Source organism: Nesoenas mayeri, assembly GCF_963082525.1.
Source record: "Nesoenas mayeri genome assembly, chromosome: 4".
NCBI lineage: Eukaryota > Metazoa > Chordata > Aves > Columbiformes > Columbidae > Nesoenas > Nesoenas mayeri.
Window position 1 is genome coordinate 8,629,808 of NC_137540.1, and position 14,376 is coordinate 8,644,183.

The 14,376-nt window shown below is 52.1% G+C and overlaps 1 protein-coding gene across 1 annotated transcript; it reads right to left on the reverse strand.

Moving 5' to 3' along the window:
- Positions 1–6,937: 6,937 nt before the first annotated feature.
- Positions 6,938–7,648, reverse strand: NEUROG2 (neurogenin 2; the record flags this gene model as incomplete). Its single annotated transcript, XM_080343220.1, has 1 exon — positions 6,938–7,648. One exon carries the CDS (start codon positions 7,646–7,648, stop codon positions 6,938–6,940), a length of 711 nt encoding a protein of 236 aa, XP_080199346.1.
- Positions 7,649–14,376: the final 6,728 nt, after the last annotated feature.

Below are 14,376 nucleotides of genomic sequence, written 5' to 3' on the forward strand. Positions count from 1 at the left end.
ATGCGCTTTTTCTTGCCCCATGAGAGCATCACAGGGAGAGTAAGCCAGGGACCAAACCAGACATCCCTCCAGCCACCTGCAGCCCCTAGGTATCCCTCTCCCTGGGGGGTTCTTGGCCCCACCTGGGGTGGCTGCTGGGACGTCCCCTTGCCCTGTGGCTGGGGCAGCAGCTGCCACTCATGGCCTGTGCCCCTTGGGCACCGATCCCCCTTCCCAGCACATAGGGATGCTGCTGTGCCTGCCAGCTCCCCAAGCCCTGGGCACCAAAACCCACTCCCACAGGTGTGGCTGTAAAATGGGAAAACCTTCACAGACAACGGCATTTGCCCTGTTTCTGATGCCCCCTAGCATCCTCACGGGTAACCCAGGGGCAGCTGCATCTCAGGGGGCAATCTGTCACAGAAAGGCCTCTCCGTGCTTCACCAGAGTCATTTGGGGACAAGTTTTTAAAATTATCTCTGATGCCATGTGTGTGGGAAAAAGACAAATGAGTTTTAATCAGTCTACCAACTGAGCTGGCACAAGCATGTGCAACAGGACCTTTAAAGGCTGGAGGAGCTCAGCAGCGATGGGAACTGAGGTGGGGATGGACTTTCCCCTAGCAGCTGCTCTTAACTAATTCTTACACATCATAAAAACTAAAAGGTGGCTTTTTGAGAGAACAGCTTAAAAGCTCTTGGCACGTTAAACAGCATTAAAACAATTCAGTGGGAAGAGACCATGAAATTCCTACCTGGAGAGTATGAGACAGAAATTTGAGGCCCAGCAGCCCTATGTAAAAAGCAAGCAAAGGAAGCTTGCACCAGTCCCCAAGGAGATTTGGCTGAGTCCCCAAGGAGACTGCAGACCATCAGTGAAATGCAAAACCAAAATCCTGTGGGGAAACGCAGAGCCTGAGCCATGCTGTGAGAAGGTAGGTCCCATGCACTGTCCCCACTCTTGTCCCCACCACATGGCTCCCTCCCTGCCTGCCTGGCGCCCTGGAAAGAGCAAACAGCGCTGTTGCCCAAACTTGCCTTCTCTGCAATGCAAATCAGAGATTTGGGAGGGAGTTAAGGACACGGAGGTGACAGGGGCAGAGCGTTGCTAAACTGGAGAATGTCAGCAAAATGCCTGTCCCAAGGCACAAGGTAGCACCAAAATTTGCGTGTGATCCCACTGACATGAACGCACATTTTATGTGAATCATATCCATGCCAGCTGTTTCACAGGACTTGCATTTCAAAGCTATGGTCAGAGGATCTGTGGGAAGTACAGTACACTGAATTACACCGCACACACCTGTATGTAAATGAGTAATTATAGTCATCATAATAGAGATATGAGCCCAAATTCAGTTTCACTGTGGTAAAATGATGTTTAATCATTGTTTCAGTACATATGTTGATACGCGGTATCATCTGCATTGACAAGAGCTTCCATTACAGCAAGCTGAATGTTGTGTACAGTTAACCTGTCTCCAGATTCCCACATCTGTCATTCTCTTTCCTTGCAGGACCTGACCCAGAGCTCATCTGAAGTTTAATTTTGACACTTGCATTTTAACTGCAGAGACACATATGCCCTTTCATTTACTAAAATATGTTTTACAGAGGCACTACATTTCTTTCAGCTGCATACATATTTTCTTAATGAAATAAGAAAAGATGTAACTGCTCACTATCCCAGATGATTGGTCCTTTCAGTTGAAATAACATTATGTAATAACTAATGTATCCAGTGTTAAAAAACAGTCAGTGTGTGCTTAATTACTTAATGTAATATACCTCTCAATGGCAAAGTCATTACAGAGCACCAAAGGATGCCCCATAACAGGTGAACCCTAATCTAGTAGTTTCCGAGCATAATAGCATTACTTTTTCACCATCATGAAATCCAGGTATCATTGTGACAATAAAATCATTAGAAAGATTTTCACTAAAAAGGCAAATATAAGACCTGCCTTTGCATTCTGGTGGAGTAAGGGCAAGGGTTGCAAGGCCAGGCTTCAAGATACAAGAAATAATAAAACAAGAATGCACAACAAACTCATGAGAGCTGAGAGCTTGACTCTTCAGCTTGAGTGCTTAGGAAATTTTGGTTTTAAGCTAAACTCTTCATACAGAGCCTAAATGTCTTCACATTTACCTAGAAAACTAAGTTGAATTTACAGTCCTCTCAGGTCTTCTACCATAACGTGGAGTCTTGGTGAGCATCCAGATGGCACACAGGTAGGGAAGAGGGGCCCAATGGCGAGATGCTCAAGCCTGAAAGGCCAGCTGTCTTTGCTTATAGGTGCTCACTTACAAGGGAGGGTGAAAGCTGGGCTTAAAATTAGCCAGCCAGATTAGGGCCATGTTGGGAACACTCTTTGTAATTATGGTGATATGTTACAAGATTTATGTCTGGCATGAAAGAAAGCAAGTGCAAGCCCTTGGGGTGCGGCTGCTGCCACACTGGCACTAGTTTGGCTTCTTGTCGCTATTCTTATGCCGAGAAGGGCTATAAACCCCCTCGGGAGCCATAGAGCTGCCTCTCCAGCTCTGACCGTGCAGAGAGGCTTTTATGCCAAAATACAATACACAGAAGGATCATAAACACATTTTTAAAGGGAAGACAACCTTTTTTAGGAATTACATTTCTATGTCTAGGTGCTGCCATAGAAACCATCCGTTTTTTTACACTTAACTCAAAGAGGTGCTTTCCCATTCTGCATCCCCTGGTACACTTTCAGGTTCACCATAATAACTTCTGGACACACAGGCTGAATTCCTAATAGTCTGGAGAACCACAGTACTGCTTGGGTCTGGGACCTCCCAAACAAGACTTCTGATGAACAAGATGGAAATTAAAAATTAATTAAATACATAAATAAATAAATAAATAAATAAAGGAAATAAAGTCTCTCAAGTTTAGAGGGAAAGAAACTCTTTTGGCCTCACTCAAAAGAATATCGGGTGATTGGGTTAAGTAACAAATCAGATGGTCAGATGGCAAGACTCACAGGAGTCCTTGCTGCGTTTCACCTGGGATTTTGCTGATGCTTAGCAAGCTACCCCCCATCTTTTCCACTTCATGAGGTTTTTGGCAGCCCTGGGGCGACCGCACCCACTGAGCGCCACCCACCGCAGCCCCCACTTGGCCAGGGTAGGTGACAGGGGCTGCAGGGTCGGGCAGGCAGCACCCCCGCTCCGCAGTGGTCTGGGCTTGAGCTCCCGACAGATGCTCACCCCGCAGGAAAACAGCTCTTTCCCCTCATGTGCTGAAGGGCAGGCTGAGCCGGGCATGGGGGTGACACAGGAGGTCTCCATAGCCCCTTACCTTCCCCTTTCCCACAGGGAGAAGCCGCCCAGGGACGTCCAGCGGTGGGACGGAGCAGCAGCCCTGCCAAGCTGGGAACACGGACCAGCCTCTGGCTTATCCCTTATCAGCTCTATCCTACCTCCCCCTCCCAGCCTGCCCCGCTCGGGCCCGTCTCCTTAAAGGCGTCCTGACCCCCTCGGGGTGTAAAACATCAGCAGTGAGACAGCTGAGCCCAGCCAGTGGCCCTGCCTGGGGACCAGGGAAGGTTTGACTTTCAAGGGTCCTGGTCCACAGAAAACCCTCTCTCAGTCCCCACTCCATCCTCCTGATAAAGGAAATGCACTTTTTTCCACGGTGGTTCCCTCTCCCACAGCCCCAGCAGGACAGGGGATGCTCCTGATAACAGGGTGTATACCTGGGATGGAAGGAAATACCTCCAGGAGGACAAACCTGGCAAGATGCAATGTCCCCCCCTGAGGACAGTGGAAGGAGCATCCTGGTGCTGAGCCACCCAAGATGTCCCTCTTGCCCTTGCATGGCCCTCCTTCCATAGAGAACACATATCCCATCCGTCCTGGCCTTTTGAAGAGCCAAACACACCTATTGCAGCCCCTCTTAAAAGCAGGAGAGAAACCGGGAAGGACAATGAGGCCCAACCAGCCTGGCCTTAGAAAAGACAGAGAGAGCAAGCAAGGCACTAGCCTTCTTTTTGGCATTCCTGGAGTTTAATCATTTAAAAGGGTCGTTAAAAGAGAGCGAGAGTAAAAACTGCTCCCGACGGGCTGCCCCACGCACTGCCAGTGGATTGAAAGGGTGCCTCTTGTTTTGTTCCTTCTGGCCCATGGCAGATTTGGGGGGACACAGCTTCATATTGCTGGCCACATCAAAGCAGTGATTATGCAAATGTGCCTACTTTTTTTTAAGGAATTATTTATCACACAATAACCCCCCTGCCAGGGGGGGAAACAATAGATCAGGCTAGATAGCGCTGCTCGCCTGAGGCTGTGGGGCCGGGGGGCGAACCCCCGCACGTTTTATTGGCCTAACCTAATTTCACTAATTCTCTTTTCACACGTTTTTTCTTTCTCTCTCTCTTTTTTTCTCCCCCTTCGGAGACATCGCTCCGAGGGCTGGGTTTCACGCTCCCAAGATCCGGGGGCACCGGGCAGATTCATGTGCCGCACATTTTATTTAATTAATACATTCAGGCGCCTCTGCTGGTTTTTAATGATATCCAGGTGTTTGTACCCAGAAGTCACAAAGTGCTCCCAGGTGCATGGGGCGATAATTGAAGGGCCTCGGAGCACGCCAGCCGTGCCGGCAGCCTCCGACATCCCCCTCCATGGTGACATCCCTGGGTCTGGCAGGGTCACACGTGCCCAGCCGTGTGCTGTTCGTACCCATGCTCTGTGGGGACTGAGCTGATGGAGCCTGTGCTGGCTGGTAACAGCCCAGCTGGCAGTGCTCAGGGGGTCTGTGGCCCCCCCCTGCTCCCTAAGAGGCCCATCATCATATGGGGGGCCAAGGTCCGGCCCCAGTGGCTAGTTGGGCTGCTGGGATGGGCTCCCTGCCTGCCCCTCCTCTGCATGGATGGCAGGACCCTTAGCCCCTTGCCATGTTTTCCACCAGCTTTTGCAAAGGTGTCCTTGGAGACCTGCCCAGGAACGGGTCCAAACTACCTAGGAAGGGACTGAAAACAACTGCCTGGGTTTGGCTCACACCACAGACACAGAGCCTGAGGACACCTGGGCAGCCAGGGGAGGTGAGGCCAAGGCTGGAAGGAGGTGAACTGAAGGGGAACCCACTGGTCCTACTTCAAATTTGTGATGTGGCCTCTGTAGAACATAAGGCATCAGTGGAAAAACTAGAAACTTTTCCATAAAGGGCTTTGCAGTCACCGGGGCGGGGCTCAGCAATGTGGGTCACTGGCACCAGCACCAGCTGGCACCGATCGCCTCTTGGTGTGGACACCACAGTTCCATGGGACAACCAGCAGTGCTGTAAGCAGTGGGCTTGTGCAGCTTGCTGACCATGCTGACCTGAACCCCCAGGACTTGCCTGTGACTTGGGTTTCATCCATCCAACAGAGAAACTGAGTTCTTCTCTTTAAATCCATGCAGGATTTTTTTCCCAGTAACATTTGTTTCCTATGTCCTTCTCTGTAAAATCCCTGAGCCATCAGTTTGAGGAAGTGTGTTGACAGTTTATCCATCCATCCATCCATCCATCCATCCATCCATCCATTGTTTGCTGCACAGCATCTTCTGTACTGAGAGGCAAAAGTAAATGATCTTCCATTTAATTTAATTAAACTACTGTGCTCAACACAAGAACCGTGGCTGTTTTTCTTTGCTATGTTACCAGCTGCACAAGGAACTGAAGAACAGAAATGAAATGACATGAAGGGGGACAGAGGCTGATTCATGTCGTGTTTCTGGTGGTGCATGTCCCCTTCAAAACCAGTCTGAGGATTTACTTTTCTGGGAAAATATCTTGTTTTGGTTTGATCCACTCCTCCCTAAGCAGCTTTTCTTCCAAAAGTCCTCCTCCAACCCTACCCTAGGGCAAAGCTCGTGTCCCCAAGAGTTTAGTCGTGTTCTTATTTCACAGAAAAGATGGTTTTCTTTTAAGAAGCAAAGTGAAATTTTAGGAATGAAAACATGCACTAGCCTCCTGGAGGATACACCAGATCTGACACCCCCCAGCACCGCAGGCACACACACCTCAGCTACCTCCACTTGGTTGCGATTCTACCTGCAGAAGCAGCTGTTGCCCGTGTCCCCAGGTGTAAGTGGCACTTGTCACCATACAGCACTACAAGTGCAGGCAGCTCCCCCGGGACACCAAGTTTGACCAGAGGCAAGAGCAGGCACCAGCCCCCCCAGTGCCCCACTTGCCGCAGTCCTGTAATTCCCGGCAGATGGCACAGAAACCAGAAAAAGCAGCAAACAAAAAGTTATGAAAATTAGATATTTTTATTTATATTTTATCACAAGAACAATCCCTTTGCTCTTCCGCTGTAAATACATACTAGAATAAACTCTGTAAATTATACAAAAAAATACATACTTTCCATGAAATCTTTCTTTATAATAAATAAATGTGAACACGTGTGTGGCTGATCGCTGTAATGTTCCGTGTCTGTTTAGGTTTTCAGTCTGTTGATTTATTTTTAATCTCCTGAAAGAAGGGGGGAGTTCCCCGTCCCCTAAAGGTCGAAATAAATAATGCATGAGGAGGTCCTCCCTCCCGATTCCGCCGCCCCCCCCGCGCCTTTCCTCTACATTTTTTTCTTTTGATAGAGAGTTCAGCCTAAATTTCCACGCTTGCATTCAGCCCTCACAAAGCCTACAAATTATACAATGACTTCTAACCTGGACCTCTAACAAAACAACTTTTTTTTTCTTTCTTTCTCCCCCCCCCACCCCTATAAATCATAAGAGACAGATGGCAAAACGGGGAGAGGAGGGGGACAAAAGGCCTGGTGACAGATCTGGGAAACTGGACAAAGTGCACATCGGAAAGAGAGAAAGTTTGGTTTGGCAGATGACATTCCCACAGCCCGCCCTGGGAAGCGGGGCAGATGCCGCCGCCCCGGGGGGACGGGCTGGGCGAAGCCTCGTCCCACGCACCGCGGCGGGACCGCCGGGCCCGGCTAGAGGCAGCGACGGGGCAGCGGCGGCGGCTGGGGCGGCGGCGGGGCGAAGCGGCCCCGCGGGGCCGGCCAGTGCTCGGCGTCCGAGGCGGAGCCGGCGGGGCTGGCGGGCGATAAAGTGCAGGCGTAGGGGGAGGCGGAGGGCGCGGGGCTGGCGGCGCCGCCGCTCCAGGAGGAGGCGGGCGAGGGGCTGCCGTCGGCGGTGCCCCCCGCCTCGGGGCCGAGCCGCGCCGCCCCGGCCAGCCGCAGGGTCTCGGTGAGCGCCCAGATGTAGTTGTGCGCGAAGCGGAGCGTCTCGATCTTGGTGAGCTTGGCGTCCTCGGGGAAGGTGGGCAGCACGTCGCGGAGCGCGTCCAGCGCCGCGTTCAGGTTGTGCATGCGGTTGCGCTCCCGGTTGTTGGCCTTCAGCCGCCGGCTCCGCTTGATGCGCTGCGCCGTCTCCGCCGTCCGCGCTGCCCGCGGAGCGCCGCGGGACCGGCCCGGCCGCCGCTTTCCCTCCAGCCGCCGCAGCCCCGAGGGCAAGCGGGCGCCCGGCGCCTCGGCGGGCCGCGCCGGCGAGGGCGCCCGCAGCTGCTCTTCCTCCTCCTCCTCTTCTTCCTCCTCCTCCCCGGCGCTGGACGGCAGCGAGGGCGAGGGGGCGGGCGAGGCCAGGCCCAGCAGCAGCAGCTCGTCCTCGGCCGGCGGCGCCAGCCCCTCCGCCTTCACCAGCATCCTGCGGGGCGGGACGGCCGCGCCGCGCTCCCCTCCGCTGGCCTGCCGGCGGAGCCGGGGCGACGGTTGGGCGGCGGTTTAACGGTTCGGCGGTTTGACGGGACAGGGGGGGAGGGGGCGGGCGGGCGGGCAAAGTGGGAGGGGGACGCGGCGGTGGCACGCGCCCCGGGGCGGCAGCGGCGGAGCGGCCCGGGGCCCGACGGCTGCGTGTCTGGCACACGACCCTCCTTAACACCCCTTATATACCCCGCGGGGAACAATCAAACCTACCCCCGGGGCCCCCGCCGCCCCGCCCGCGCCTCGCGCTTTTCTTTTCACGGCGCCGCCGCCCCCCCGGGGCCGCGCCCGGGCCGGGGCCGCCGCCGCGCCATTGGTGCCTCGCGCTCGGCTGGAGCGTGCCGCTAATTTATTAATGAATGGAGGGTCGCGAGGCGCAGCTGGCCAATCAGGGCGCCCCGCGCGCCACGCGCGCCGGAGCCGGCTCCTTTTTAGCCGCTCATTAAGAGGCGGCTGCGACACCCCCCCCCCCCCCCCCGCCTCCCTTCGCGAGGAGCAGCCCCGGGGGTGCGTCCCCTTCACTCCCCCCCGCGCCTTTTGGGGGGCAGTCAAGAGAATAACGCTTTCTGCTGGGAGCGCGTCTCCCGCGATCTGGGGGAAGGCGGAGGTGGGTGCCGGAGAGAGACCCCCAAGGGGACAGGGCAGGGGGGGCAGAGCGGTGCGCGGGAGAGGGGGGTCGATGGCTTTGGGTAGGACACACAGCTCGTACACAGCCTGGGGGGCAAAGCGGCCTTTTGTGGCCTCGAGAAGTGAAATGTGACATCAGGGTCCCCTGAAGGCAGCATGTCCTGGGGATGCGTTTGCTCCCTACACCCCCGTGCTGCAGCGCAGCAAGTCTGCCGGCACCCAGCCCAGCCTCGCCTTTTTCCTTGGGTTTTTCACAGAATCATAGAATATCAGGGATTGGAAGGGACATCGAGAGATCATCCAGTGCAATCCCCCCATGGAGCAGGAACACCCAGATGAGGTTACACAGGAAGGTGTCCAGGCAGGTTTTCAATGTCTCCAGAGAAGAAGCCGGTTTTTCACGGAGCAGAGCAAGCCCCAGGAAGAACATGCGATGCGCCTTTGACATCTGTGTTTTGTCAGCCAGAAGAGCTGCAGTCCTGGCACACGGGCTGCGGTCCTCACTGAGCACTGGCAAGTGTAACTCTTGGATACAACGTATGCTTGAGAAGACACTAAAAAAACCACAGGACATAAACACAAACCGCACAACTTGTCAGTTCACCAGGAAAGCCTCCACCCCTGCTTCTCTTCCAGACCACCCTCTCTGGCAGAAAGCCCGAGTGAATAGATAGGGCTTGTGACATGCCCCAGGGTCAACAGCCTTGCTCTGGCTGACAGACCAACGAAGAAGGAATGACAGTGAGAACATATAAAATGAAAACTGTAGTGTGATGTCCTCCCTGTGCAGAAACTCGGTCACTGAGGCTCTTCGAGGGAGGTGGGAATTGAAACAGAATTTTATTTGCAACTGCTGGAAAAAGCCCAGAATAGATGGAAGGGCTAAAAGCTCTGCGAGCACACTGCAAATACACGGTTCAGTCCCCTGGCTCTTGCTGCCCATTAAGTTTGTGTCCCCTTTCTCACTCCCTGCAAGAGCGATTGCGGTTGGGTCCCTGCATCAAAAGGTGTTTGGTACACTCGAGAATTGGGTTTCACAGTCCTGCTCTGTGTCCTCCCCTCTGCTGTTACACAGCCCAGGGCTGTGTCTGGATACATCCTGGAAGATCAGGGACTGCCAGCTCATTATGATTTAGCCAACCTGTTAGAAAATGTCTGTGACTCTACCAAGAGGTTTTAGCACTTTTTTCCTCCCTCTTTTGAAGAACAGGAAATCTGTAGGTCCCCTTGGCGTCCCAGGAGAGTGACAAGAAGGGACTTTCTTGTTTCTTTTTCAGTACCCTAAAGTGCACAGCAGAGTCACCTACGACTGGGCCAGCCCATCCCTCCGTTGACTGAGATTTATTTCCTTCCTCACTTGTGGGAAAGCTACGGAGAGGTCAGACAGAGGCGGTGAAGCGGTGAGGAAGGTGCCTGCAGTGCTCGAGGGTGATAGCAGGGTGCAAGCCAGACCCAGGATGTGTAAACCATCCAAGCACTTTTTTGGGGCCTGGCCCAATTCCTGCCAATAGCCCCCCTGGTGCAGTGGTTTTCTCCGCAGGGTTGAGCACAGGACCGAGGACAAGTTAGCTGTCAAGTCCTCGCACTGTTCCAGCACAGCAGGTCCAAGAGGCGCTTGTGTGGTCTGTGGCTGGTCCTGAGAGAGCGAGGGCTGAGCTGCTCCGCTGAGAGCGGCGGGGAGAGGAGGCGGCAGGGGCGAGGGAGCGCTGCTGCTGCCCACAGCCTGAACTGTCCTCCAAGGGTCAAACTGTTCAACTTCAGCCCCTTTGCCAGACTCAATCCTACTTTACGGGAACAAAAGCCCAAAGTAGGCGATGATCAAGAAATGGGAGCACAATGATTTAAGCTTATCACACAGCCCAGAAATAAAGGACACTGAGCTTGTGTGCAGGAGAGGGGGAGACCTTCAGAAAGGCTTTGTTTGCTGTAAGAAGATTGAACTCTGAAGTGACCCAATAGCCCTAAAAGTTTAGGGTCTGTGTTGCTGAGAGACCTTTGGATACAGCCCATCCACACTTCGACCTCACAAGTTGTGAGCCAGCATTAATGGCTCGCCTGCCCCAGGTGATTGGAGGCGCGACACCCCCCAGGGAAAGAGGGGGACAGAGCTGCAGGGACAGGACGAGCTGACCCCTCCCAGCTCTGCCCGTGGGTCTCTCGAAGTGTTTGTGAAAGTAGGGATGGCCACACCAGGGCACTCCCTGCACCCTGAATTCTGGAGTGCCCAGCCCTAGAGCAGCACCCCCAAACCCTGCGAAGGACCTGGCTGAGTGGGATGGTTCTGCTCTTAAACTGGTGGTCAGAATATGGACCCTCCCCCAGCAAGGTGCCGGGAAGCTCTGGGCGGGGGAAAATCAGAGGCTGCTGCAGTTCTCCCCCCAGAGCCATGTCCTTCCCCAAACCCATGTGTATGCTGCAGCAAAAAGCACTACAGGGGGGGCTGGGACAGGGACCAGCTCCCTGACTCCCAGGCCACACTAGCAAGTTTGGGGTTCATTTCGGGATCAAGGTGTGGGGGGGTTCCTCCTCAGGCAGCGCTGCCCCAGCATCGTTCCCTGCACCCCCAGGCAGACGAGCCCCTCGTCGGGGGCCGATTGTTCCCGGCAGATTTGCATGGCAGGTGCAGGCCTGCGGAGCGATTTTGCCATCCCGAGCCCCGCCTGGGCCCCCCCCAAGAGGGTTTGCCTCCCCCCCTCCTGCCCCCCTTGTGAAAAAAGGCCTTCCTTTCCCATGAAGAAGAGAAGAAGCTTGAGGATCGCGTGAACACGCTTCAGTTTTCTTATTCTTTTCTATAGATGTGGGGAAAAGAACAGCCGATTGTGTGAAAAACCCAGTGCCTGCAAAAAGGGACATTGGCCATCCAGGCGAAGGTGCGCGAGGGAGAGCACTAATCGCTGAACCAGGAGACAAATACGATTACCAGCTCCGAGCCTTGAGTCAGAAAGTCTCATAGACTTTAAGATGTTAATCCCCAACATAATCCTTCCTTTGGCGTGTAGGAATAGTGCAGCCACAAGAGTTGTTTTGTTATTTATATTGGCGTTTAATAAAACTCAGCCAGTGGTGAATGGGCTGCCCACTCTCCAATGGTAATTAATTCCCTATTTCAGTGACCCAATTGTGCTGGGATAGAGCAGTGGGACAGTCCCACTGCCCCAACCCGCCTTTGTGCGGCTACACGGCTCTCGTGCTTCAACAGCTATGGAAACTCATTCTTTTGATGTCATTCAATGAGTTTTCCTTGGGCATCTTCTAAACTTCAAGGACCCTTTTCTTTCTCGAACGCATGAAAAGCAGGACTAGCTTGACCACCTCTGTAGAATTTAATGATTTGGTGAAAGGGCCTTTTTGGGGGTTTGTGTAAGGAAAGAGAGAAAGAAAATTTGGCAGACTGCTATCAAACAGGAGGCTATCCAAACTCGAGCGCACCGAACTCATTCAGCTTCTAATCTATACAGGTCCTAAAAGCCACTCTTCCTTACTGCAAAATACTTCAGGGCTTCTCTTAGCCAAGGTATTTCTAGAAGGGATTTGCTAACAAGCAGATACTCCATTTCACACACCACAAATTCAAGCCAAGGATGAGTACAGGCAGCCCCAACAAACAAAACAAATGATGTTTTAAGAAGGCTTTTCTGTCCACTAAAGGGAAAAATAACAAAATCCCTGGAATTGCTTGTGTTATCGTTAAAAAGTGTGTCCGGGGCTTTATCTTTTGGCTCTTGCGCTGAGCAGTAGCGGTGAAGTGGCTGCAGAAGGAGAGTGTGAAATGAACACGTGAAGAACATGTAGTAACCTTGCAAAGCCACCCCAGCCCAGGCAGCCCCTTCTATGTCTTTATACACACTTCCAAAAAAAAACCCTTCGCGAGTCACAAACAATTCAGAATTCAACTAAGAAAACACAGAGTGAACCATATGGCCAGGGTGGCTCGAGTTGGCTGCATTTTTCCCCAGACAAAGAAGGGATTGAGAGTTGAAGGAAAGGAGAAAAAAACCAACTTTCCGGCTGATGAAGCTGTTGTCTGGAGGCAATGATCCCAAATCTCAAGGCTTTATTCCAGGCTCCGACTGAGACGTGATATGTCATATGATTAGCATCTTTCATATTTACAAGAGTAGTATGGGCTGCCAGTCTTTAGAGAAAGGCGAGAGAAAGAAGGGGCATATGCTGAAATGGATTTAGCATTTGAAAGAGAGAAAAGACAGCGGATAAATACACTTAAACGAGGATTTAGTTTTACTCCCGTTGAGTTCTAATGGATTGTTGATTGAGATTTTAGGGAGCTGTAACAGAGGTGTCAGCAGTAATTTAAAGGCGCTATTCACGCCTCCGCTGCTCCTTCTTTTTTTTTCTTCTTATTTTTTGTTGGCTCCTTCGGTTACCGGAGCGGGGAGCGGACGGGCCCGGGGACCCTCCCGGTGCGGGGCCGCGGGTTCCACCGGGCGGGCGGCGCCACCTACCGGTGTCGCCGCCCGCCCGGCGGAGCCCGCGGCCCCGCGGTGGTGGAGACAAGGGTGGGTTGACCGGTCCCCGTACATAGGATAATTTCCCCCCGTTAAATAGAATCATTTCAGTTGGAAGAGACCCTCAGGATCATGGAGTCCAACTGTAACCTAACCTAACTCCAGCACTAAACCGTGTCCCTGAGAACCTCGTCTAAACCCCTCTAGGGATGGTGACACCACCACTTCTCTGGGCAGGCTGTTCCAATGCCCGACAACCCTTCCCGTGAAGAATTTTTTCCAAATATCCAATCTGAACCTCCCCTGGCGCAACTTGAGGCCATTTCCTCTTGTCCTATCACTCGCTACTTGGGAGAAGAGACCAACACCCTCAATGCTCCAAACTCCTTTCAGGCAGTTGCAGACAGTGATAAGGTCTCCCCTCAGCCTCCTTTTCTCCAGGCTGAACAGCCCCAGCTCCATCAAGTGCTCCTCATCACACTTGTGCTCCAGCCCCTCACCAGCTCCAATCCACTGACTGATCCTCTCTCAACCCACACACATTTACTTATGTAACAATGACCTCAACAAACTTCCTTAAAATAAGCTCTCCCTCTTTCCTCCTTATCTCCTCTCTTTACATCACCCTGGGCTAACCCGTGTACAGCTCCTGTGCTGTACATCTTCTGACATTCAGCATTTCCCACACTGTCAGTTTCTTTCCAGGGACAACTGCATCGCTGAAGGCAACAAGCTTGTCACTAGGCGGTTCATTTTGAAGCTGCATAAAAAGGAGGTGGAAGATGACTTGGAATAAGTTCAGTGCCACTGGGATGCCTGTTCTGTGGCACATCCCGAGTGCCTCAGAGTCTTCTCTGGAAGAAACTCAACAGCATGGCAGCATCTTGAAATGTTACGATGTCTACACTTGGCCCACTTCTCCCCACCGTTCATACATTAAATGAATGAGCCTCCTTTATGCACCTTTGACGTAGCCTACAGACAAACTTTGGCTGTGGTAAAAATGATGAACTTTCTTCCTTGTCAGAGTTTCTGACACAACAGCACTTATTTCCAAAACAAAATCATTCCTCTTTTTCTGTAGTTTTGAAACACAGCTGAATAATCTTATCCTACAACCCATAAAAACATCTAAATACAGGTCAATCCGTTCTTGTTTCGTTTTGCTGACACCCAAAGATTTAACAGACCAAGGACACGTAATGCCTAATGACTCTGTTTTATTTTTCCTTTTAATTGTTTTAGTCATGCTCCTTCCTAAATTTCACAGATTTGCAAATATGCAAGATGGCAGAATTGTTCTAAGATAGGATGTCACGTGTATATCCAATCTGAGGAATAATAAAACACTAATACAATGAGGTACTTCGTAAGCATAAAAAGGATTTCAGTTATCAAGCAAATAAAGTTACTTTATTCATTTTCAGTCATACAAACAAGGGGTCAAAACATTAGTACCAATGCACTGAGATACAAACAAAAATTTCCCACATTAAATATAAATATTAGATTTGCAATCATTCTGATAATTTTTATAGACACGCAATTAATATTTTCTTAATAAAATATGTGCAGATT